We start from the raw sequence: 24,788 nt of genomic DNA on the forward strand, positions 1-24,788 counted from the left end.
ACAATTTAAAAAAAACAACAACCTTACATGTAATAAAAATAGTTAACAGGAAAGCTGCCGTTTCAACACGGCTCGAGAAACAGGAAGAACAACTCAACATGTTGTGATAATATTTGGCAATTATACAGTGCATTCCATCTTCATAGCACTGCACAATCGTCTGCTGGCTTAGCCGCACAATCCCCCCTCCCCCCAGTTCCCCAGGGGTAGGAAAGTAACTATTATCAGCCCCTATTTTACTGATACGGAAACGGAAACATTGAGATGAAGTGACTTGACCAAGGTCACAAAAGGAATCAGCCGGCTCAGTTCTCCCCTGTATCCATGCGCCACTTGCCACGGAAGAGCCAAAGTGACTTCACACAGCAAGTCAGGGGCGGAGCCAGAACTCAGGTCCCAGCCCAGCACTGTAGCCACTAGACCACACTGCCTCTCTGCTGAATGTTGCCAGATGAAGCACAAAAACGACTCACCTGTTCTAACGAAAGGCAGATGAGGATGGCAAAGCTAATAATACATTAATACCCATTAAAGAGAGGTGAACCACCATAGCTCAATGGGTAATTAGCATTTGGCATGGTTGGTGTTTTAGGTACACCCAGAGTTAAATAATCGTCCTCCAAAGGAGTGCCCTGCAAGAGCGTCCAACAGAAGCCGGATTGCAGCTGATTGCTTCCCCTCCACCCTGGTTCTTTCTTCTGTATTTCATCTAGTGTTTCTGCCCCCGTGATTGGAACTTGGCCAGGTTGTGATCGGAAGCAGAGCCCCAGAAGTGACTGACTGAAAGAACAAAGCAGAAGTGCCTGGGTATCACTTACTACAGACACAGGATTTGCAAACCTGAGAGAGAGAAATGTCCCCGTCTGGAAGGAACCAGAGCTCTCTTTTTAGAGCATTTTAAAGAAAAGACGTCACAGAGCTTTAGGGAGAAAGGGGCAATTGGAAGGATAATGCAGCTGTCCTTTGCTGGGGTGATTCTCTTCCTTGCAGGTGAGAGGTTTCGATTGATCCAGTCACACCAGAGAGCCCACCTGAAAGGGGAGGGATAGCTCAGTGCTTTGAGCATTGGCCTGCTAAACCCAGGGTGGCAAGCTCAATCCTTGAGGGGGCCATCTGGGGCAAAATCAGCACTTGGTCCTGCTAGTGAAGGCAGGGGGCTGGACGCGATGACCTTTCAGGGTCCCTTCCAGCTCTAGGAGATAGGTATATCTCCACCGATTATTAAGGCTAATCTACCTACAAACCCACTGAGAGCCAGTCTCCTTTGCTTGCCTTTCAAAAGGAGAGAGGCTAAGGGGGTCTATTGTCAGCTCTCTACAGGGGATTTATGCTGGGTAACTTTAGCATTAACACTAACGGGAATCACCCACATACAACCCCTGTGGAGCCAGATGAGACCCTCCCCCTCTATTTCTCTGCTGGTGGGTAGCACACTGCATGGTCTGATAGGGACCAGCTGGGGGGAGGGAATGGGGCTCCTTGGGGTGTTGAGTTCAAGTTGCCCTTCCGCCTCCTCAACCCCCCAGTGAAGAGGAAATGACAAGTTTTGCTTTGTATTTCAGGCTACTCCTGTGGGCTGGCTGCCCCGGAGTTGACTGGCCCTGGGGAGGTGAGCAGGCCCCTGGGCGAGTCGGTGTCTGTGCAGTGTCAGTACCGTGAAAGGTATCAAGGAAATAGCAAATACTGGTGCAGAGGAGCAGTCTGGAGCTCCTGTCACACAGCTGTTAAGACCACAGGGTCGGAGGCCGAGGCAAAGGGGGACAGAGTCTCCATCAGAGACAACCACAGGCTGCGCACATTCACGGTGACCATGGAGACCCTGACGCTGGGAGATGCTGGGATTTACTGGTGTGGGATAAGCAAATTTGGATTCGATCCGGGGGTTCCGGTTAAGGTGACTGTTCTCCCAGGTGAGTGTCTGCTCAGATCTCTGCACGGCTCCTACACTGCGACTGAGGGTGACTGGGGGATGGGTAAGAAAGAGAGACGGGCACTCCAGGGCAGGATGTTCGTATATCCCTACCTGTCCCCAGAGGTGATTTCCTGAGCTGATTCGCCCCTACTGGTATTGCAGTGGGCCACGAGCAGGACACGTGCAGGTCTGGAAGAGGCTGTCCCTGTGGGCAGGCTTGAGTCCGAGTTTATTGTCTGGGTGGGTTTTACACCTCCTGGGCAGCCACAGCAGCTCACGCCCCCGGACCAGCTCGGAAGAACCGGGGGCACAACTGCAGCCCCATGTTGACTAAGGGATCCAGCAGGGAGCTTCCCAGGGTTGCAGAGGCTCTAACCAGCACAGGAGCAGAGCAGTAGCAGAGGGCAGCGAACGTTGCCTGAAGCTCCTGCTCCCCATTGAAATGTAGCTCTGCTCTGAAAAACGGCTGGAAAAAACCCGGCCCCTTGATGGTCTCTCAGGGATTCCAGGTCAAACACGCTCCCTTTACGAGCACCAAGATGGCAGTTTTCCAGCTGTAGCCCCGCCCCCCTGCAAACCTGGGATCTGAGTGCCAAGCTGGGCTTTTTCCTTCCAGCTCATCATCACCAGGACTAAAAATTCTAGGGGGCAGATTAAACCCACTAAGATGGTCCAGGTATATTCAGTCACCTTTTTCAATGAACTCACACCAGCCCTGGTCATGCTCCTTATTTGGGTACTTTCCCTGGGCATTCATACTTCTGAGTTTTTCTGGGAAAGCATTTGCATAAACCAAATTTTACATTACATGCCCAAGTCTTTGTGCTGGAAGATCTCACCCAGCTACCCAAATGGGGAGTAGAGACAAACTCTTGTTGGGGCTCAACTGGCCAATCACAACTCACCACTGCTACAGTCACAAATATTAACTTTTCACAGGCGTGACATTCCCCACTGTGCAGAGGGACGTTACTCACTCAGGCCATTTAGCCTCCCTCTGTAGCAGCTATTTAGAGAAGAGAGGGGCCCAGGCCACAAAATATGGATCCAGATTTTGCACCCCACAGGGTTTGGGGTGTGTGTGTCCAGATTGAGGGTTTTGACTCATCTCTTTACAGGCATAGGGGCCAACTACAGAATTCAGATCCAGAATTCTCTCTCCGCCCACCCACACTCCAATGTTTGGGACAGGGAAGGGACTGGAGCTTGGGTTTAGTTTGAACCCACACCTAATTTGAAGGAAGACTGCGTAGAAATGATTTTCCAATCACTACAGCTACATTTCAAAGAGCAAATGGCTATTTTTAAAGTCCCTTACACATAATGAATATCAATTGTTAACAGCAAAGCTGCAATCTCAAGTGTCTGATGACCTGGTGTGAGACACAGGAAAGGCAGCTCAATATATAACACTTAGCACCTATATGGTGCTTCCTGTCTTCACAGCAGCGCTGTACAAATGTTAACGGGTTTATCTTCTTAGCACCACCGAGAGACAGGTAAGTACATTGTACCCCCATCCTACGGCTGAAGTGACTTGTCCCAGGTCACAGAGTCAAGTCAGTGTCCGGATTTCCTGACTTCCATTCCTGTGCTCAGATCACTAGGGCCACAGAGTTGCTGGAAGGGAAGTTCTGTTATCGGTGCAGAAAACGTGCATGTTGTGTGTGTTAAACCACTGTAACCATGCAGCAATCAAAGCCACCGTCCTACAGGAGCTTCCATCACAAATCCAGTTGTAACCAGTTGCTTGCCACTGACACCCCTCCTTTCCTCTCTGCCTTCTTGCTTGTAAATGGGGGGGGGGGGGAACAGCGCAAAAGGAAATGAGGCATCAGATAAGAAAAAGGAAGCCGAAGTGTTTGGGTGTCACCGACAGGGCAGGTTGGCAGCCTTCAGAGGGAAGGTTGCGGTCCCTGGGGGAAGCAGAGTTTGCTTTTCGGTGCCAGTTCGAGAAAAGACGTGAAACAGATTAAGGGCGAAAGGGGCAGTTATGGGGATGTTGCAGGTGCCCTTCACCAGGGTGATTCTTCTCCTTCCAGGTAAGAGGTTTTTATTCCTCCATTCACACCAGAACCACTTTGCCCGGAAGGTCAGTCACCCCACGCTGGAGTTTCTCTCCCCTTCCTGCTCTCTCTCAACTTCAGAGCGGAGAGAACCTAAGGGGGCATCTCCCGCTCTCCAGCTGGGGATTTACGCTGCGTAACTCAGCAGTAATGCTGCTAGGCGTCATGTGCATAACCCCGCAGGAACCACATGAGACCTGAGAAATGCTTATTAGCAGGGCTTGGGGAGTACCTGCTTGGCATCCTGCCATCCAGTGCATTGCATGGAACGGCATGTATTCAGCATGACACAGGGAATGAGGCCCTTGGGATTTGGGGCTGCTGTCCCATATCCCTCACTCCTGGGGGCGTGGAGCAGGGTGTTGAGATTTGCTTTGTTTTTCAGGCTATTTCTCTGCCCTGGCTGCCCCGGCACTGACTGCCCCTAGGGAGGTGAGCGGGCCCCCGGGGGGCACGGTGTCCGTACCGTGTCACTACGGTAAAACAGCTCAGGGATCTCCGAAATACTGGTGCAGGGGAGCACAGTGGAACAGCTGCTCCAAAGTTGTTGAGACTGAAAGGTCAGAGGTCAAGGTGAAACGGGGCAGAGTCTCCATCACAGACAGTCACAGCACGCGCACATTCACTGTGACCACGGAGAACCTGACTCTGGAAGATGCTGGGATCTACTGGTGTGGAATAAATATAAAAGGTGGAGGTGATCCTTATTTCCTTGTTAACGTGACTGTTCTCCCAGGTGAGTCTCTGCTCTGATCTACTGATGGCAACCTGGAGCCAGGGCTGGATTAACTCTCCTGTGGGCCCAGGGCTATGAGATTTTGTGGGGCCCCTGTATACAAGTCTTTTTCCTAATTTAAAACAAAATTATCACAATTATGGCATTGAGGCTATTAATGCTATACTCAACTTGCCTTTTAGTTAACATAAAGCTGTTCTGTGGTTACATTTCAGTCTTAAAACATGTAGAATATAGTTAAGTTAATTCAAAAATAGCTTATTTCTTACCTTAGAACAGCTGTTATATTAGTTTCTTTCTGGGAGGGAGTTGGGGTGCAGGAGGGGGCTCCCGGCTGGGGCAGAGTGTTGGGGTACAGGAGAGGGTGAGGGGTACAGGCTCTGGGAGGGAGTTTGGTGCAAGAGGGAATTCTGACCTGGGGCAGGGGGTTGGGGTGCAGGGTCTGGGAAGGGGGTTGGGTGCAGGAGGGGGCTCCCGGCTGGGGCAGAGTGTTGCGGTGCAGGAGAGGGTGAGGGGTGCAGGCTCTGGGAGGGAGTTTGGTGCAAGAGGGAATTCTGACCTGGGGCAGGGGGTTGAGGTGCAGAGGCACCAACTTTCCCCAGCGCCGCTGGGTGCTCGTGCCCCCCTACCCTGACTCCACCCTTTCCCTGCCCCACCCCCATTCCAACCCCTTCCCCAAATCCCTGCCCTGGCCCTGCCTCTTCCCCAAGCACTCCGCGTTCTCCCTCCTCCCTCCCAGCCATGCAAAACATCTGTTTTGCGGCACAAGCGCCGGGAGCTAGGGGGGAAAAGCGGGCACGCGGTGTGCTCAGGGGAGAAGGCGGAGCGGAGGCGGAGGTGAGCTGGGCAGGGGGACGGGAAGCTGCCAGTGGGTACAGAGCACCCACCAATTTTTCCCCGTGGGTGCTCCAGCCCTGGAGCACCTATGTTGAGGTGCAGGAGAGGATGCGAGGTGTAGGTGCTTACCACAGGCAACTCCCGGCCAGTGGCGCAGCAGGGCTCAGGCAGGCTGCCTGCCTGCAGGCCGTGGCTCCACACCACTCCTGGACGCAGCCCGCTGCTGACACGGGGAGGGGAGCAGCGTCTCCACGTGCGCTGCCCACAGGCGCCCCGTTCCCGGCCAATGGGAGCTGCGGGGACTGTGCTGGCGGCAGGGGCAACGCGCGGAGCCGCCCCCCTGCCCGGGGCTGCAGAGACATGGCAGCAGCTGGCCGCTTCTGGGAGCGGCGTGGGGCCACGGCCTGTAGGCAGCCTGCCTGAGCCCTGCTGTACCGTGCCCCCCCTTAGCCCAGGGCTACAGCCCGTAAACCCCTGCGTTTATCTGGCCCTGCCTGGAGCCCAAGTGTCTGATTGGGGAGTGCTGGTGAGAGACCCAGACAGCTATTTCTAGCCCCAGGATAGCATCCTGGTCACTCAACCCTAGTGTACAGCAATAGGCCCGTGCTCGGGTCTGTGGGGCTGGAGAAGTGAGCTGATGTGGGCGCCCAGGGGTTAGCGTATGTATGTGTGTGCAGGCTACACCTCCTGCTCCCAGGCAGCCGCATGCACCCACTCCGGCAGCAACTCTTAGTGCTTGGAGGGCCAGCAGGGTGCTGCTGGAGGCCTCCAAGCACCAAAGCAGGGGAGTGGCGGCAGTGGGCTGCAAGACCCTCCCCGTCACACTAAAGGCAAGTCTGTCGCTGCTGACCTGAGGCTGGGGGCAGAGGGACCGGGGGGTGGGGGGGCAGGGACTCCTGGCAATTGAGCCAACTATAGGGGAGACTCCCCTACTGAATGCAGGACTGGGATGGGGAGAAGCAGCAGGCGGGAGGGAGGGGGGATGGAGAGGGGGAGAAGGAAGGAGCACGGAGTGGGGTGTGCTCTACCTTGGGTACCTTGCTCTGCATGCCTTGCTCCATTGCAGCAGGTCTCTTGGATCGGGCTGGACCCCCAGGCAATAGGGGCTAGTCCCTGAGGGCTCCCCCCTCTGGGCTGGCTCAGGAAACCAAGGTGCAGTGGGAACAGAAGAGCCAGCGGAACCTGCTCCTTGTGTCGACATTTCCTTGGGAAGATCAACTAAAGGGAACAACTCTGTGTCGAAATTTAAAATGCACACCGTGGCCTGCGTGAGAGCTGGTATAGGACAGGATCAGTGTGCGGGGGGTGTCTGGGGATCTGGTCCTGGAGCAAGGGGGGGAAAGCGGGTATGATCTCCGGGGAAATCCCTAGAGGGACTCGGGTTTGAATCTCTCCCTTGCTGGGGCGGGGGGGGGGGTAAATATTTGACCAATAACTATTATAGGAAATCGAATGGCCCCCGCAGGGCGAGCGCGTTGAATCTGGAGACTGCAGGCAGTGCTTAGAGTACAGAATAGAGGGAGATTAGTGCTGCTCGGAGGCCCTGACCCAAAGCCCATTGAAGTCTATGGATACACTCCCACTAACGTCAGTGCGCATAAGGCCCTCAGTGCAACCTTAACTATGGAGCTCTGTGATACGTACCCCAGGCGAAATCCCCCCTCCCTCTCCAGTCCCCACCCTGAGATCAGCCCACTCCCAGGCAGCGCACCCCAGCTCCTTGCCTTCACTCCATTACAGAGCCCTGCTTTCCACCGATGGACAGCAGCTCCCATCGCCTGGTTGTGTGGTCACTTGTGTGCGGTGGGTTTGCTAGGGACAGTCTAGATCCCAGCGGTCACCTCGCTGCGTGCCAGCTAACACTCATGCTCTGCGCTAATCCTCCCCCTCGGTGGCAGGCTCAGGTGAGAGGCCAAGAACTGGACTGGGCCTAGAGCCTGATGGCGCCATTCACGCCTAGGGGTGCTAGGTGAAGAGAGGGCTCCAGCATGGGCAGGCTGGCATCTGCCACTTGAAATGGCAAGACTAAGAACACAGCTGCCTATGGAGACGTGACATTTTGAAGACCTCAGAGCATTGTGTTTTCTGGCTTCTATTTTCAGCTCTTTCCACTGCAGTGATGGTAACCACTGGATCTCTCTCCCCAGCAATAGGCACAACAAACACAGCTGAGCACCCCAAAAGGTAAGGGCGGTTAAGTACATGTAAAAGCAGGGTCTCAGCTGGGGTGTTCAGGGCTGAATTTCCAGGCCCAGCTTTGCATGCGGGTTGTGGTCTGCAGCGGCAGAGACGGGCACATCCTGGTTTATGTATGCAGACTAAGGGGCTGGGCATCTCACTGCCTGATTTGTGTCTGCAGATGGGGGATGTTGCACATCCAAAACCAGAGAAGTTCCCACCCAGCTGCTGGTGCTCGTGATCATGCACTGCCAGGCTGATGTACCGTTTCCCTGCACCGTACCATCATTTACACAGGCACAGAGGGAGTGCAAGTCCACTGCAAAAGTCAGTGGGAGAACTGCACAAGTTCTGCAGGCTCAGGCCTGCTGTCAAAGCTACAAAGCACAGAGAGGTAGAGACACTTCCCCAGGGTCACACAGCGTGTACCATTGGGACAGAGCTAGGACCAGTTCTCGGGTGTTCCTGGACTCTGGTTCTGTGGTCAGGCCACTAGCCCAGGCTTCCTCAAGACCTTTACTCTGCCTAACTGCACTCTCTCCATTGGTTTCCCTAATAACGCTTTACAATTCAGTATACAAGAAGCTGCCATCTTATTTCTCACCCTTCCTGAGAGAGAGCGAGATCTTCCCCCAAAGAGCACCCTCGTCCTCCTTCAATCTTCACCGCTCCAAACAGACATGGCTGCAGCAACCAAATCCTCTCTTTTCTCTTGGCCTGCTGTTCCCTCTTATTCATATTGCCAGCCCTGTCTGCTCTGCCTTCCCACCCTGCCAACTGTAGCTACCCCTGGTAAATTAAATCTTCCCCTTGATCTGGTGACTTAGCCAACTCGCTTACCCTAATTAGATCACATCTCCCTCGGCACACGTGCTAATAAATAAAATTGTCTTGGTTTCTGAGCTTCTAGCGTTTTGTACAGGACCCATTTAGCGTTTCCCTGCTCCGGCCCTGTCTCTCTTTTGACCCCTAACACTAGCTGATCAAAGATCTCCCTTTAGCTGTCCTGTGTCTCAGTAGAAACTGAGGGCTGGTCTAAAGCCAGGATTTAAACCGAAATTTAGATCAGCCTAGCAACATTGCTCTGGGGTGTGAAAAATTCACACTGTTGAGAGATGTCGTTAAGCCGACCAAAGCCCCAGTATACACAGCCCTAGGTCAATGGAAGAATTAGTCTACCTAGCTCCTGCCGCTCGCAGGGGTGGATTTACTACAATGATGGACAAACCCCTTCTCTCACTGTAGCAAGCGTCTACATGACAGCGCAGCAGCAACGCTGTCACTGTGCTGCCGTAGTGTAGACAAGCCCCCAAAGGGGTCATTTTTATACCAATTCAGTTAAACTGGTGTAACTTTGTGTGTGGACACTTACATGGATTTAAAGCTGGATTATAGCAGTTCAGCAGGGTCAGTAAATGATCAGCTCCACGCTAAACCCCATATAACCAGTTTTAAAAACTGATACAGGAGCCTTCACGCAGGGCAGTGCAATAGTTTAACAGCATCTGTTTTTTAATTACACACAGGGGAGGGGCCGAGAAGCAGCATGGCCTGTAAGTGGCTGCTGGCGGGCCACTATACAGAGGTGCATTTGCACGAATACCTAGGGCAGGGCTGGCTTTGTTCCCCGACTGAATTTCCATCATCCCCGTCCCAGACGGGCAGGCAGTGTCAGAGATGTGTTTTTCCTTTGTCTTCCAGTTCTCCTTTCACCAGCACTATGTTCCTGCTGCCAATGCTCCTGCTGGTTTTACTTATATTACTGAGCGGAGCCATGGTTCTGGCCAGAAGAATGATGCTGAAGAGGAAAAAGGGTGAGAGGCCGAAGGTGGGGGCTGCCCCGGATTCATCTGGCTCTGCCCTCCTTTCATTTCTTTTCCTCTCTCATTTCTCTCCCCCACCCCACCATCACTTACTCCCTTGGCCAATAAAGCTTTGTGAAGCCCTGATCCTAACCGCTTAGTCTGCCAAAAATCCCATGCAAATCAGGAGTTTTGCCTCAGTAACCAGTTCTCCCATTTCTATGTTCAGTGCAAGGGAAGTGGTTTAACAGAACTGCACTTATTTACACAGCAGCCAGACTGAGCTAAGCACGATAGAGACACCTAGTGAGACACGGTTCCTAGAGGGAAGGGCTTTCAATCAAAGCCGGCAACATCCAGGCCCAGCAGCGGGGCTGGGAGTCAGAGTCCCGTTATGCCGTTTCTCTTATTTGAATTTGGTCTAAATCTCTCTCCCTGTGGCTGAACTTGGCAGGAAGGAAGTGGGGTATGGCTAAGGGACTGGAGACATCTGGGTTCTGGCCTTTCTGCAACATGGGAATAATAATTCTTCCCAAGGCTTAGTCCATTAACATATGGGAGGCACTTAGTTACTACAGTGATAAGCACCATAGAAAATCCTATGCGAGAACCCCCTTCCTCTTCTCTGATTGCACAAACCCCCTCTCACCCCAGACTCTGCCACCCGCTCCAGGGTCAGTCCTACAAGGTGGTGAGCAGCCAGCCCCATTGTCCAGTATGTGCATAGTTCCAGCGCAGTCCAGGAGCCTACTCACCCGCTTGCAGTACAGAAGCATGGGCTAAATGCCTTGTCCAATTGTGCAAGAGTGCTCAGCCCCCTGCAGGATCAAGCCCTATTTTCTTATTTCACACACACACACACACTCACTCTCTCTCTCTCTCTCCTCCTGCTCAGGGTTGCATCACCCCTGAGCCAGTGATTAGTCAGAGCGGAGGTTTATTGCAGTTTCAAAAATAGCAACAGCCAAGTTACCCAAGGCACCTGCTCAGCCACAAGTGGAGCAATTAGCTAAAGCCTGAGGAAGCTGGGCTGCTGTGTAAATGTGTGTGGGTGGTGTGTGTACTAACACTATTGGACAGACAACGTAATGCACCCCGGAAAGAGACGAGGCTAACAGCTTCCCCATTGTCATGGCTAGGGGGCTAACCCGCCACTCCCAAGGGGATATATGCAGCTGACTACACCCCACACACCTGACGTTGCCCTGCTGGTACAGAGATTTCCAGTGAGCAAACGGCAGCAGGCCACCTGCTTCTCCCAGGGAAGTTCCACTTGTCCAGGGTTGCACCCATATGCCGGAGGAGGAGAGCGGTCCCAGTAGCTTTGCCTACAGTTCATCTGTGTTTATGGGCCACGGCTAGTCAATGCCCAATGCCACAGGGCCTCAGAATTCCTTCCTATTCACGGTCTCTATCTGCTCTTTGCCCACTGAACACGGTGCAAAGGCAACTCCAGAGAATCACAGCGGGAGCAACAATTCCCGTCCACTTGGGGGTGGGGGATCCGGGTGTAAAACTAGTGCTTATTACACTGGTGAAGGCTGTGGAAGTGAAATAGACTCAGGAGCTCCGGGGATGCAGGTGGTGGTTCTGGCCTGTAGGGTGCACCTTAACCACAGGAATGGCGGAACCAGAGAAGATCCATTTCTCCTCTCTTGAAAGGCAGGAGAGTCTAGCTGCATCTGTGAGTTCCTCATCAATTCTAGGTACATGCCCTGTGCCTCATCCCAGCTATCCCAAGTCACTTCCAAAAGTCTGCGCCAGGGCCTGCCTGCACCTGCCTAGTCTAAGCGTTAACAGCTCAGAACTAAGCCCTGGAGAAAGAGACCGACATTGCGATGTTGGTGGCAAAGGGCTGAACGCTTCAGCATTTTACCCCTCCTTGTGTAGGATCTGGAGGAGCCCACCTCCCTCCCCACTCCCAGCCTCGTCACTCCTCCTCTGTAGATCGTCTCTTTTAACACTGTTACATCAGTGTAATAAGTGTCTGTTACCTTTCAGCTGCTGGAGCCGCTGGGCCTAGCGCAGCAGTGAATGAGGTAAGAGAGGGGAATGGGTGCTGCACTCTAATACAGTGGGTTAATTCTCCAGCCCCAAGGGGGGGCTTTAACAGCTTAGTTCAAGTCTGAGTAAGAGGGCACGGAGCTCAGTTATTCAACCCCTCTGAGCTAAAAAAGAGGAGAATCCCGAGTGAGGGACAGGCTGAATCCCTGGGAAGGATGCTGGTCATTGTAGGGGGCCCCCAGCCAGGATTTGTCCATGTCTGAAGAGAGGTGGTCTGGTGCATAAAGCATTGGATGGACTCAGGATTCCTGGATCTGCCAATAGCTCATTGCGGGACATTGGGTAAGTCACCATCTCTCTGTGCCTCTGTTTCTAGTCTGTAAAATGGGAAGAACACTAGTTCCCTTTGCAAAGGGCTTGAAGATCCCTGGCTGAAAAGTACTGTCAGCACTAGGAGCACAGCTGGAGAAAGCAGTGAGACTGTTGGGGGAACGGGGAGTCAGAGGGGAGGGAAAACCAGGGGACAGATAACAGAGGTAGGCTGTGTGCTTGGATCACCCCAGAAGTAGTAGTGGCCTGGAGAGTGCCTGGTGCTGCTGCAGCTCAGAAACCCCAACCCAGATTGTGTTTATTTTTTTTTCAGGCTGTTGCTAGCACCGAAAGTGATGTTTCCTATGCATCTGTGAAACCTAAATCTAGAAAATCCATCACCACAGCCCCATCGCCCCACTCCGCTCAGGCCGAGCCCAGTCCAGAAGGGGTGGAATATTCCGCTGTAGTAAGGATTCTGGCATTCAGTTCTAAAATGTTAAGATTCTTCTGATCCTTTTATTCTCTTTAAATCTTGCTTTTGGGTTTTACAGGGCAAGCCGAGTCTTGCACAAGAGCACTTACATGCAATATTCACATCTCTTCTAGCACATTACAAAAGAGGTTGCTTTGCAAATGAACCCAGTTGCTTTCATTAGCAGCAAGAGGTGTTCTGGAAAGGCTCTAGAAAAGTTCTAGCAAGTTTCTCGAAGCTTTAGAAAAAGCTCCAGTCTCCATCAGGTCTGGAAAAGTTTGGACCACCTCACATTCAGAACGGCAGCTGAAGTCAGAGCATAGAGGGCCAATTTTGCTTTGTTCTGCTTTGCACATGTAACGCCACCAGACCCCAGTTGCCAGTGGGTGGGATCGAACCTGGGGCCTCTTAGTGCAGGAGCGTCTACCACATGAGCTAAAAGTTGCTCTCTAAGGCTGTAGAACAGACTCATTTTATCTCCTCTCTCTAAGTGGTCTCGGTGCCCCTAGATGGGACAGAGCACCACACCCAGAAGGTGTGTGGGTTACACACACAAAATTTGCCTACCTGTGGATAACTGCATGTACTGGCTGGGAAACTGCAGGCCCACTTTCAGCACATGCAGGCAGGATGCAAACAGTGCATGCACGAAGAGTCAGCTGCAAATTTAAATGCTCCGGTCTCATGTGACATGCCCAGCAGTAATGTCATGTGCTCATCCACTGGACTGGAGTTCTACTCACGGCCGTGCAGTGCCAGTTTTTAGAAAGAAACTATTCAAGGTGCAGAAAGATCTGCACACACAAGCCAGGGATGTGCGTGAGTATTAGGAAAAGCGTGCTGGGCATCATCACTCATCTGAGCAATTGAGTTACTTAGACAAAGCAGTCGGGGTATGAGGGCTTCCGTTCCTCAGCATCTGTTCTAGTTACAGTCTCTCTCCCTTCATTTCTTTTCTCTGATCAAGGCTGTTTTAAAATTTCAGGCTCCAGGAATGACAGATATTTCTTACGCCACAGTGAAATATCCAATCCTGGATGAGCAGGCAATCTACATCAATGTGGACAGGTCATCCCGTCAACCCCCCTTGAGCAGCCCTCTGGAACAGACAGAGTACTGCGCAGTGAAAAAGAAATAGGCTCCCTCTGGAACATTTCCTTTCCCTCCTTCCCTGTTGTTGTGTGGAAGTGCAAAGATTGCAATCTCTTGGAGCAGTGTTGCAAGGAATGAAATCGTCTGAGATGAGCTGGTGCTGGTGGAGTCCCAGCCAGATTAAGCAAATGCCAGGTGGAACTATATTGAACTGGGAGACTCTCTCACCAGAATGGTCTGATGCAGCTAAACACGGTGTGGTGTAATGGGGGCAGGGGAGGAGGGGGGAAATGCTGTGGAAAGGCAGAAAAATCAATTACTCAGTCTTATTTATTTACATGTACGTCAGTCCTCACTTGTACTCTCTCATGCAAGTTAAAGCCGGAGGGGCGGGGGGAGGGAAATGTGATTCTGCAGAGATGGGTCCAAGTCATGTAGTTCTGCTCCAGTTTCCTAGATTTGAAGGGGGAGAGGTTGGGTTTGGGATCCATCCCGACCCAGGGAGCATGGTGGTGGTAACATCATCATCCCCCAGCTCTCCTGAGACAGTGAAGCGGCTGCATGCATCACAGCTGCTCAGGAGAGAGAAGAGAGCACCATGGGAGCAGGACCACAGAAAGACAAGGGGTGGAGTGCGGCTGGCATTTGGGGACAATGCTTAGACAGGAGCATTCCCCAAAAAGGCAGCTGGGACTTTGATTGGAATGGGCCCCCAATGAAAGAAAATGCCAGGGAGGAAAGGAGAAAGACCTCAGACACCAAGCAGCATGGAATAGCACCAGCTTGGTGGAGACGATGCAACATTGTTAGGATATTAGGAAAAACTTTTTCACTAGGAGGGTGGTGAAGCACTGGAATGGGTTACCTAGGGAAGTGATGGAATCTCCTTCCTTAGAGGTTTTTAAGGTCAGGCTTGACAAAGCCCTGGCTGGGATGATTTAGTTGGGGATTGGTCCTGCTTTGAGCAGGGAGTTGGACTAGATGACCTCCTGAGGTCCCGTCCAACCCTGATATTCTATGATTGTCGGGGGATAGGCCTTGGAGAGAGAAGACAGAAGCCCTGGGAGGGGAGGGTTGGCAAGACCAGACCAGACAGACAGGAAGTGGGAGGGAGTTTTGCATCATTTCACTGCACACGTTATGTTGCTAAATAGGCAGTGACCTTTCAATGGGGGAGCTCCTGATAACACAGCACCATGGGACAGGGAAAGACCGACATTTGCCTGTGCAGAATACATTCCTTTTCAATAGGATTGGCCGGCAGCACTAATGCATGTTCTAGTTCACGGCCATGATATCACTAAGAGCTGGTAAATAATTCATAGCTAGGAAGCTGGAGGACTTATTGATCAGTCTCCAGCCTTTGCCTGTAGTTCCCACAGCCAAGCTCCCAGGTCAAGGAGGCTTCTGACTTGCACTTACAGAACAGAAGTCAGTAGCATCTCTAGTGTGTCTCTTGAGTAGGATGACCCAGGTCCAGGCTGTATTGTGTGATGCCTTCAGGCAGCCAGTCTTGTTCTATCTGCTTTAACCACACACAAGTTATCGGGCTTAATATAGGGGTAACTGGGTGACATTTGATGGCCTGCGATACACACAAGATCGACCTGATGATCTAATGGTCCCTTCGGACTTTAAACTCTGTGGCTTTCAGCCTTTGGAGATGTCACAGGACCTGCCCCTATGCCCATTGAAGTGAAGGAGAGTTTTTCCCATTGACACCAAAGGGCTTTGGATCAGGCTCATGCAAAGTAGCTTGGCAGACTAGAAACAAATCACGTTATTTTAACTCTTGGAAGGCTGTGATGAAGACACTGTAGCCCTGGGCACATTGCTATTGAACACAGAAGGTGGGACTGCAGCCTCGGGATAGTGGCAAAGCCTCGTGCTTTAAGACCTCTCACGTCCTACAAGGCCCATAACCTCAGCCTCAGTTGTGTCAGCCACTGAGAGGAAGCTGAAGAAGCCAGTGATGTCAGACTTTTAGTGTCACCTATAGTCAGGGGCCTGGCGTTCCAGGGGGTGGCCCAGACTCCGCTAGCTGGGGATGGTGGGTGGGTTACAGCAGCCAAGTAGAGTGTGGAATTCACTCACTGAAGATACAGAAACTTCCAAGTTTGGGAGTAAGTTTAATGCTCATGAAAGGAGGGTCAGGGGGTGGAAGCAGCTGCATGGTCCAAGGACAGGAGACCAAACTGGGAGTCAGGAACCGTAAGTTCTGTTCCCAGCTCTGCAACTGACCCCCTGTCTGATCTTGGACAAACCCCTTCAGCTCTTTGTGCCTCAGTTTCCCCCACTGTGAAGCATGGGGGATGGCTATGCATTGAGAGATCTATGGAGGAAGAGTGGTATATACCAAAGTGTTCAGTAGGGTTATTTACAGGGGTGGGTTGAGCCAGGCACAGAGAGCGTGTGCTGTGCTACAGCTCTGCCAACAAAGCACCCCCAATACTGACACACAGCCACGTCCTGAGCTCTCCCCCAGTTCTGCCAATGGTCTCACCCTTCTTCAGTGCCTGCCTTGCTGTAGAGAAGCCCAGGATTAGTAAAGGCTGCCAGCTGATGAATTACACCAAGCCTAGTGTGGTTCTGCTGCGAGGTGCACAGAGAGGGACTGGCACAAGCTCAGACCCTTCATTCAGGAACTCAGGGGGTCTCTAAGGCAGACCCTGTAATGAACCAATGCACAACACCTCAGCTCTGAGCGCTCACTCCTGCCTCGTTGGTTTTGTCATCTAGACAGACATTCGGAGATGCAGGAGGGCTGACAGGAGTCAGATCGGAGTTGGAGTAGTTCAGAGCCAAGGTACTTTGTCTCCACCCCTAAGCTAAAGTTCATTAACAGGAGGCTGTGTGCATGTACTTACAGAGTGGTGGGGAACGGTGTTTAAAAAAACAAGAGCAATGCCCTGCTGAGGGAAACTCAGACCACTTCCTCATGCCAGTCTCAAACCAGGAGATGCATGTGAGATATATTGCAGGAAGTTGCCCTCTTTAGGGGACCATATTGTACTAAGTGTATGAATGGTTTATGTATCTGCATGGGCCAGGGACTGCATGCACTCTGGGGTGAGCGGGAGGGTTACCACAGCTCCTCCACAAAGTGAAGGTAGCAGGGGCACAGTAAGGCAGATCAGGCAGGGTATAAAACACTTCCTGAGAAGTGCCCTGGGCTGGGGAGTGGTATTCTGGTTCAGATTGGAGTCTTCAGAGACCAGCCAAAGAAAGGACTTTGGGGATAGTTAACCCACTTTTAAACTGACTCAGGGCCTTCCTTCCTTCCGCTTCATGATCTAAAAAGACTGATACGAACTTGTAACCACAGGGAAAAAAAATCCAGTTACAGGGTTTGGAAGGACTGGCATTTTCTAGAGTCCAGTGTTGGGATTGGAGGGGGCGTGACTGCTGGTCAGTTTAACATCACACACCTTTTGTTGTTTTAGATCCTTTCTCTGTAATGCTTTTATCTTAAGAATAAAGGTGCTTGCTTAGCAGGAGCGATGTGGGGACTTGTAATTGTCAATACACTGGTCATGGCTCTTGGAGAAAGCCAACCACAGGCATTTGCCTTTGAGGCAGCCCCAGCAGGCCAGTCTATTACGATGTAGATCAGGGAGCTGTGCAGCCTTAGAAACCCTGATCAGAAGGGAGCGAGATGCAGGTCTCCACCCAGGAGAGGGGATGGCTGGGAGCTGGAAATCTTTCATGGGTGCCTTCTAGGGACCACGGGGGGGGGGGGGGGGGGGAGGGAATACAGTTACCCTGAAACTGTGACAATGTGTATTTGCAATTATGCAAGAAGCACGGCAGCCTTTGTACCAGAAGCATCTGATGCAACCGGGTTGACTACGTGAAAGTCTGCTACTGCTCTGGGACTGGCTCTTCTCTACCTGGGGTAACTGAATGAATATGTCAGAGCTGCATGAGATGGGGCTGGGACCTTCCTTATTAATGTGACAGTAGCACTCAGAGGGCCCCAAACAAGATTGGGTCCCCACGGTGCAGGGCTGTATAAACACATAGGACAACCTGGTCACTGCACCACACATCTCCTAGTCTAAAGAGAGGAAAGGGATACAACATAAGGGGGAGGGGTGGGAGAGAAGAGGAGTGAAATTTACCCCTGTGCGGAGAGCTCACGTAGTCTTAGGCACCAGTTGTGTCTAGCTGAAGCCCTGAAAATACAGCTGAAGTGGAATGTAGGTGGTGCTAGACCTTACAGACAGGCTGTCTGCACAGGGCTGCATTTCACACACAGGGATCAGGGAGCTAGAGGTATGTACTTTGTTAGTTCCAGCTATTTTCTCCCTCCCGGCCTGATCCTGCTGACAGGCACCTGAGAAACCCCAATGAACTCACTGATGGTTGGACACCACACCCGTGTAGAGTTACCCCCAATGCCCTGCTCCTGCCGGAAAGTAAGTTGAGAGCTGCTGAGGGCAACTCTCATGTCTGTTTCTTTTTACTTTACCCTGTTTTCTAGTCACAAAACTAAGCCTCCAGCCCCCTCCCCCCCCCCCCCAGCAAGCAGCAGCTGCCACCACCTACCTGGGCTACCGACTCATTGCACCCTGAGGGATGGAGTTTCCCTTCGAGGGGCAGAGACGTGTGGCTCGCTAGATGGAGAGCATCATGGGAAGCAAGTGCAGACCATATTCTAACTGCACCTGCAGGTTTCCCAGACAGGCAGGGAAGCATCACTTCAATATTGTCATCCCTGTATTAATTGGGAGGGGTGTGGGGGGGAGATGGTGTTTGAGTATCACAGCTGCAGCATGGGCGGGGGGGGAGTAATTTGCACCTCGCTGACTCCATAGACATGCTTCCTTTTGTGTCCTTCCCACTTGGCTCAGCAGGCCAGTCTCTTTTATTTGGGGAAATAGATTGGGCAATGAAAATGCAGTTATTAGGCAGAGTCCTTTGTGCATCCACAGCATCCTACAGCCAACAGGCCTAAGCACGTCACAGACGTTAACGAAGGCTGTCACCTCCCTCCGAGGTTAGTACCTTTCCCATTATACGGAGGAGCAGGTTGAGGCAAAGCAAGGTTCAAGGACTTGTAAATTGAGTGGCAGAGTCAGACATAAATGAGTCCCAATAACCTGCTGCCACCTCCAGGTATAACAGTCTCTACCCTGTAGGAGAATGAACAGGGTTGTCAAAGCTGCAGAAGGATGGCTAGATGAATCAGCACAAAACATAAAAGACACACTGAAAGCCTCCCAGATGCTATTTCAACATACCACACAAGCTTTTATGTCAAGGGGTCTCTCCAGAGACGGGGCCAACTCAGTACCAAACATCAGGGCGAAGTTCAGATTCAGATATGCAAAAGGGGACTTGATCCTGAGATCGGATTCTTACAGGGAAAGAGTCAAGTTCTCACACCAACATTCAAATGTACAACAGACCCCACTGGTGCATTGGTCAAAGCATCCAGGGAATACACAAAAGTTGCTCCTGAACAAGAATGACGAGAGTTTCAAGTAATGAATTCTACTCGGCAACAGGTCTTGGAGAAAAAGGAAATCGGAGAAACCCTCAGCATCTCCCAGACAGAGCTCTACTTTAGGTCTTTAAGAGGAGAAATTACTTGTAAAGCTAAAGATAAAATTGCTCCCCATTAGAGAGAGTACTGTAGTTGGAAAAGACTAGTCACAGACATCTCAGCTGCAATCAGTTACATTTGAATATCCTGCTGCTGCGGTCTGCCCTCTGGCAGGATTCTCAATGCAGTCAATGGGAGTTTTGCCTGGGTCAGATCAGGCTTTTGAGTCGAAACCCAAAGTCCACGGGAGTCTTCCCATGGAGGTCAATAGGCTTTGGATGGGGCCCTAAATGATGTAAATATACAGTCTCTCTCCCCCAGCATTGAGAAGGCTGATGCATGCGCGCAATGCTGAAGGCATAAAGCGGTTATAAATTAATTGGACTAACCTTCCCAGTCCAACATGCCATCTTCACAATGCATTAATTCAGTGTATTCACAGTTCCTTCATCCTGTGGAGGGTTCTATATTTGCAAGTACCCAAGACAGAATAGTCCTACAGCCCTTTGTTTTCCCTCTTCCTAGCCCTTGACAAACATTAATTAACCCTCGCAGCACACGGGTGAGGCAGGCAAGTAAGTTGGGGTCTCCCTAAGGCAGAGAGGTTAAATGATTTGCCCAAGGCAGCAGGGGAGTCAATGTCAGAGCTGAGCTTAGAATTCAGGATTCCTATCTTACATTACAGCAGCTTCACTAGTTCCCCCGGCAATCTCATCTCTTGCTCCTTACTACTTGCATTTTTAGTCAGTCATTCATTTCTACTTTACTGGAGTCTGGAGCCAAGTGAGATCCTGCAAACTCAGCCCTCAAAGTCACTTAAACAAGAACCTGCAAATCCACAAAAGTTATTTCTCTCAAGGCAATCTCCCTGCGCATTAGGATGTTTCTGTTCCTGGTTTCTATGGTGCTGAGCACTGAGGGAATCTCTCTCCCCGTCTACAAGTATGGGAGTGTGTGTGTGTGTGTGTGGGGGGGGGAAGAGCGGGGGCTTTGGCAACTTAAATGCAGACTCAAGCTAGCTCTGTTGCACCAGTGTAAACATTTCTCTCTGCACAGTAGGGCCATATCCTGCAGCCCTGGCTCAGGCAAACCTCCCACTGAATCCATCTATGAGATTTCTCTCTCCTGGTGAAATTCGCCCCTCTGCACAGCACCAGTGTGTGCACCACTTCAGCTCCATTTCGAGATCCAGTTAAGTCAGTCTACCTATGGGCTCGATCCTGCATTCCTTGCAGTTACTCCCATGGATTCAGTGGTGCACCTTCAGGCCAGATGTGCTTAAAGGATGAGGGCAAGCCCTCTGCTGGCCACAGTGTTCAGCACTTTGCAGAACCAAGTCCTAAACCCACTTCAGCCCTCAAAAGGGTTAAGTGGGGCATCTTCCTGAAGAGTCTCCCCTCCCCGTGTGAATATCCCTGATGCAACAGATCATTTTCCTGCCGCCACAATCATTCATGAGCAGCAGCCCCCAGCTCAACCTACATTCACAAAACTCTTTACTGTTTCTAAATAAATCTAATGTTTTTTCCAACATGACTTGTCCATCAAATACCATCGTCGGGACTGGGAAGGATTGGACAGGGATGGAGGTGGAGTCATATGTTGGAACATAGTATAACACCTTGGCTTGTGCCACTCCAAATGGGGGCAGATGCTTAGCTGCTGGGGATGGCTATAGCTCCACTGAGTCCAAAGGCACTATGCCAAATTTACATCAGCTGAGGATCTGGCTTCATAGTCCTGGTGAGGACTTCGGAGTAATTGAAGAGGCTACCCCTCAAGACTCCATCTCTGGTGTCACACTGGGTCCAGGGATACATCCACATGGAGATCAGAATCTGGCTCAGAGTGGACATGTTCAATAAAGCGGATAGCTTCCTGAATTAATGCACTCAGTAATGGTGTACCTCTGACAAACGGAAAGTACATTGATACCCGAGTCCCATAAATAATAATGTCCCCCTGCTCCCAGCCTTGTAACACTGTTCTCCTGGAGAACAGTTAATATGGAAGATTACATGAATTATGTAGAGAGGAAAGCTAGTCGAGTGAACATTAAGGCCTCGTAGGCACAGGATTTAGAGACATTTTCATAAAAGGCAGGCGATCTTAATCACACTTCAATAATTTATGGGACATTTATAAAAACATTGACAACTTGTGAATTGCTTCATTACTTTGAATAATAACGTTCCAAAGAACAAAGAGGCAACAGCACCCTATTCACTCCCTTGCTGGCTTGCAAAGTTTCGTGATAGCTAGCACTGTGCCACAAACCTGTTATTTTCAGCAGGGAATACATGTATATAAATAAAAGCAATTTATAGCAAAACTTCTGCAAAACATAATACTACACAATAATTACAAAGGACTCAGTTTACTGGGTGTTTGATAGCACTCTGACTTCATCTTTCTGTGTTATTCTTATGAACAGTGTGAAACCTTTGTACAGGTTGAGTTAAAAGCTTGGTTGTTTCATACCCATCATTCTTCAAGGGCAAGAATAAATTAATCATAGCCCCCCCTACCTAAAACAAGAGGATTATGTGAACCCATCCCATAAATTCAGATGGCGTGGATGGAGGGTTTTTTGCTAAGAACTGTTTGGGGTAAGAGAGAGAGAGAGTGTGTGTGTGTGTGGAATACAGAATGAGAAAGAGCGCACACATGTGCCTGAAGAGATCCAAGCAGAAGACTGTAAGCATGGTATGACCCTGAAAGAAACCTAGAGAGAGGTTCTGGGTTGGGGGCACTGGCTGAAAAGAAGCTTGGGCCTGTAAGAGAAGATCCTGCCCCTTTTGCATCTGGTTCTCCTGCTTTCAGAGAAACAGGACTTTGTACATTCCTTGTATATCAACAGAACTGCATCAAAGAAAAACACCAGACTATCATCAATTTCTACTCCTACAGCCCCAGGGCCCAAGCCTTGACTAGCTGCTCTGGTCAAAATGGGGTAACATTATATACCCAGTAATATATGAGCGTACACACACACACACACACACACACAGGAGCACCGTAAATGGGCCTTAGTGTAAGTGAGCATCAGACCTCTGTAGTGAGAATGAAGAGCTGAATTTTTCCTTTCTGGATATATTGTCCTCCCTTTCACAGCGCTCACATGCAATATGGTCAGGTAATCAGATAGAGTCCCAAACTCAGGGTGGAGAAGAAAGTGACGTTTCCAAAAGAAAGACTTTCAAATCCTAATTTTCCCCCCTACTGGATCATGTGAGAATTAATAACTAGATGAAAACAGACCTAGAATTTCCTTACCAAGTTGAAAAACCATTTGGAAGTCAGGCAAAGGAAGAGGGGACAGGACTGTGCCAGAGCATAGGATTTACATTTCCAAACAGAAAAATGACAAGTTAAAAAACCCATCAGATTAAAATTACCATTTTAAATCAGTAGAGTGAATCCATTTGCATTGAGCTAGTAAAGAAGACAGCTAAGAGAATCTTTGTTGCAGTCTCAGGGGAGAGAATTCTAACAGAACAAAAGACAAGGAGAGAGATACCTGGAACACCATGACCAAATCCAGCAATTGTATTCTTTAACTCACAGTTTGCCTGGTATTATTGGCAAATTGGTAAACCTCAGAACAGTGGAAGCTGAAGCAGTAGTGGAGATCGACTGCCTTCTTGATTTAATTTCAGAACACTCTCTAAAGGGAATTGCTCATGTCTAGGTCTTAGCCCATGCTAAGATAATTAGCAACAGATCACAAAGTCTCTTAGAACAGGGCCAAGCGTTCTAAACTCTGGAAGTTGAAAATTGTCGCCTGCACTAGTTTTTTTAAGAAAAACACAAGCTGGTGTTAAGTGAATGAGAAAGGCAAAGCACACAGAGATAAAAGCAATGGAATAGAAATAGCCGGGTGGTTTACATTTTAACTAGAGAGTCTCAAGCTAAATTGTTGCTTTGCATTTGCTCTGGACTAAGTCAGCATGGCTGAAGATGGGGAGATCCAGGCAAGCCAGCCGCCTGAACTTTAAAAAGTAAAGTAGGTAAAGCGGGGTAGGAATTTGATAGACTTTACCCCATTAAATAAAAGTGGGTCTGCTTCATTATACTCATTACTCCAGCTTTACACGGATTTCAGCTGAGTGACACCGATGGGGTTTCACTGGAGTAACAGGGGTAAAGAAGGCAGGTTTCTCTATGTATAGAGCCTGACCCACACTCCATTGAAGCCAATGGCAGCCCGTCCCCTGACTTGATCTGCAGCTGGACTGGGCCCACATTCCACTTTATCTTACAGGATCACAAGGTACTTTACAAACATACACAATGCATGCTGAAATGCAGCCATTCCCAGGTGGAGGGTAGCCGCCGGCAGGCCCATAGCACCCTGCAGATCACTGGGGTGGGATAAGGACAGTTTGATCGAGGACACTGGGTTAAAACCCCTTCTTCTCTGAAGAGTGCCATGAAACTTGGAAGGCTTGAATCTTCAATATTCCACAAAGGAGCAAGGCAGTGGACACCTGTGCAGACTGGCTGCCAAGCACTACCCAATCACTATTCCCCACTCCCACCGGCGATAACCTCTCTCACACACACAGCTGTTAATGACAGCACGGACAGGCAAGGCAGAGCACTTAAGATCTTGGTCCTTCCAGGACTAATGTGAAAGTAGCAGGCACCACCACACAGAAAGCATGGAATTCAATTCATCTGCCACATAAGAGGAAGAGCTAAGTCAACCCTGCCAGGGTTTGAACTTGTGGTTTCCAGAGAGTCACTATTTAAAACCTAGTGCTTAGGCAACAAAGCCATGGATTGTGTGTTGTGGATTAATTGTAATACACTGACAACTTCCCTTCTTCGAGAGCCTACATGAACCAAGCTGGGATAAAGAGTGGGTGGCACACAACTTGCTGAAAACAGGAGCAGACTTGTCCAAAAGCCCCATCAAACTGTTGGGGGAGGAGAGAGTCCCACAAGAACCAGCCCTGGGACCTCTGCCAGTTTGAATATATACAGTTTACTGTAACAGCAGTAAAAAGAACAGGAGTACTTGTGGCACCTTAGAGACTAACACATTTATTTGGGCATAAGCTTTTGTGGGCTAAAACCCACTTCTTCCTACTGTATTTTCCACTGCATGCATCCAATGAAGTGGGTTTTAGCCCACGAAAGCTTATGCCCAAATAAATGTGTTAGTCTCTAAGGTGCCACAAGTACTCCTGTTTTTTTTTTTTTTTTTTTTTTTGCTGATACAGACTAACACGGCTACCACTCTGAAACCTGTAACAGCAGTAACTCATTCAGTGAGCTGCTGGTGAAAGACAATGGGCTGGGGTGGGGAGGGGCGATGAGTGAGAGCAAACAATAAGATCTCCTGTAACCCGGTGGGCATGTGGTTGACAAACCTTAATAAGCAAATCCCATCAAGACCCGTGGTGGGCTAATGTGGCCAGAGAATGAAAGCTTTGCAAGACTGTCTAGACAGCATATAAAAGCAATTTGATTTTTAAAAGCCAGCCAAGTGCTGGAAGAGCCAGAACTGCACAAAGTGGTGGCAAATGCAGAAGCCAGCACTTACATTGTGTTCTCTTTGCCTGTGTAGGAATGTAGGTCTTGCTTTACTACATCAAAACCGAGGTCCATCTTGTGTTGGACACTGGCCTGCACCAGCTGCTTCAGTTGAAGGTTTAAGAACCCCACAGTAGGCAGAGATGGGAGATCATTTGCCCGCTCAATATAGGTCTCATCCTGATCTCCAAAAGTTAAAGATCAGCTTAAACCCTGAAGCATAAGGCCCCAAAGATTTCATTATAATTATGGTAACATATAAACATCCAGCACCTTTTTTTGGATCAT

The 24,788-nt window shown here is 50.2% G+C and overlaps 2 protein-coding genes across 7 annotated transcripts in view; one reads left to right on the plus strand and one right to left on the minus strand.

The window, feature by feature from the left end:
* RAB37 (RAB37, member RAS oncogene family) overlaps positions 1-24,788 on the minus strand; it is a 62,327-nt gene that overhangs the window by 32,353 nt on the left and 5,186 nt on the right. The gene's annotated exons all lie outside the window — the stretch shown is intronic.
* On the plus strand, positions 538-16,908 carry LOC101951244 (CMRF35-like molecule 8). Of its 3 annotated transcripts, XM_024101696.3 has the most exons (8): positions 540-990; positions 1,563-1,910; positions 4,364-4,714; positions 7,654-7,735; positions 9,431-9,543; positions 11,533-11,570; positions 12,179-12,313; positions 13,305-16,908. In XM_024101696.3, the coding sequence occupies exons 1-8, from the start codon at positions 951-953 to the stop codon at positions 13,455-13,457; spliced, it is 1,260 nt and encodes a 419-aa protein (XP_023957464.2). In that variant the 5' UTR covers positions 540-950; the 3' UTR covers positions 13,458-16,908. The 3 variants fall into 3 exon arrangements, with proteins under 3 accessions (XP_023957465.2, XP_023957464.2, XP_005297694.3); XM_024101697.3 differs by lacking the exon at positions 4,364-4,714 and having other exon boundaries at positions 538-990; XM_005297637.4 differs by lacking the exons at positions 540-990; positions 1,563-1,910 and adding an exon at positions 1,925-3,954.

The sequence above is a fragment of the Chrysemys picta genome, chromosome 12, assembly GCF_011386835.1.
Source record: "Chrysemys picta bellii isolate R12L10 chromosome 12, ASM1138683v2, whole genome shotgun sequence".
Lineage (NCBI taxonomy): Eukaryota > Metazoa > Chordata > Testudines > Emydidae > Chrysemys > Chrysemys picta.

Coding starts and splice junctions, on each gene's coding strand:
- LOC101951244 (XM_024101696.3), top strand. CDS start 951: ATGCAGCTGTCCTTTGCTGGGGTGATTCTCTTCCTTGCAG. Junction 991..1,562: donor GGTGATTCTCTTCCTTGCAG/GTGAGAGGTTTC, acceptor TTTGTATTTCAG/GCTACTCCTGTGGGCTGGCT. Junction 9,544..11,532: donor GATGCTGAAGAGGAAAAAGG/GTGAGAGGCCGA, acceptor GTTACCTTTCAG/CTGCTGGAGCCGCTGGGCCT.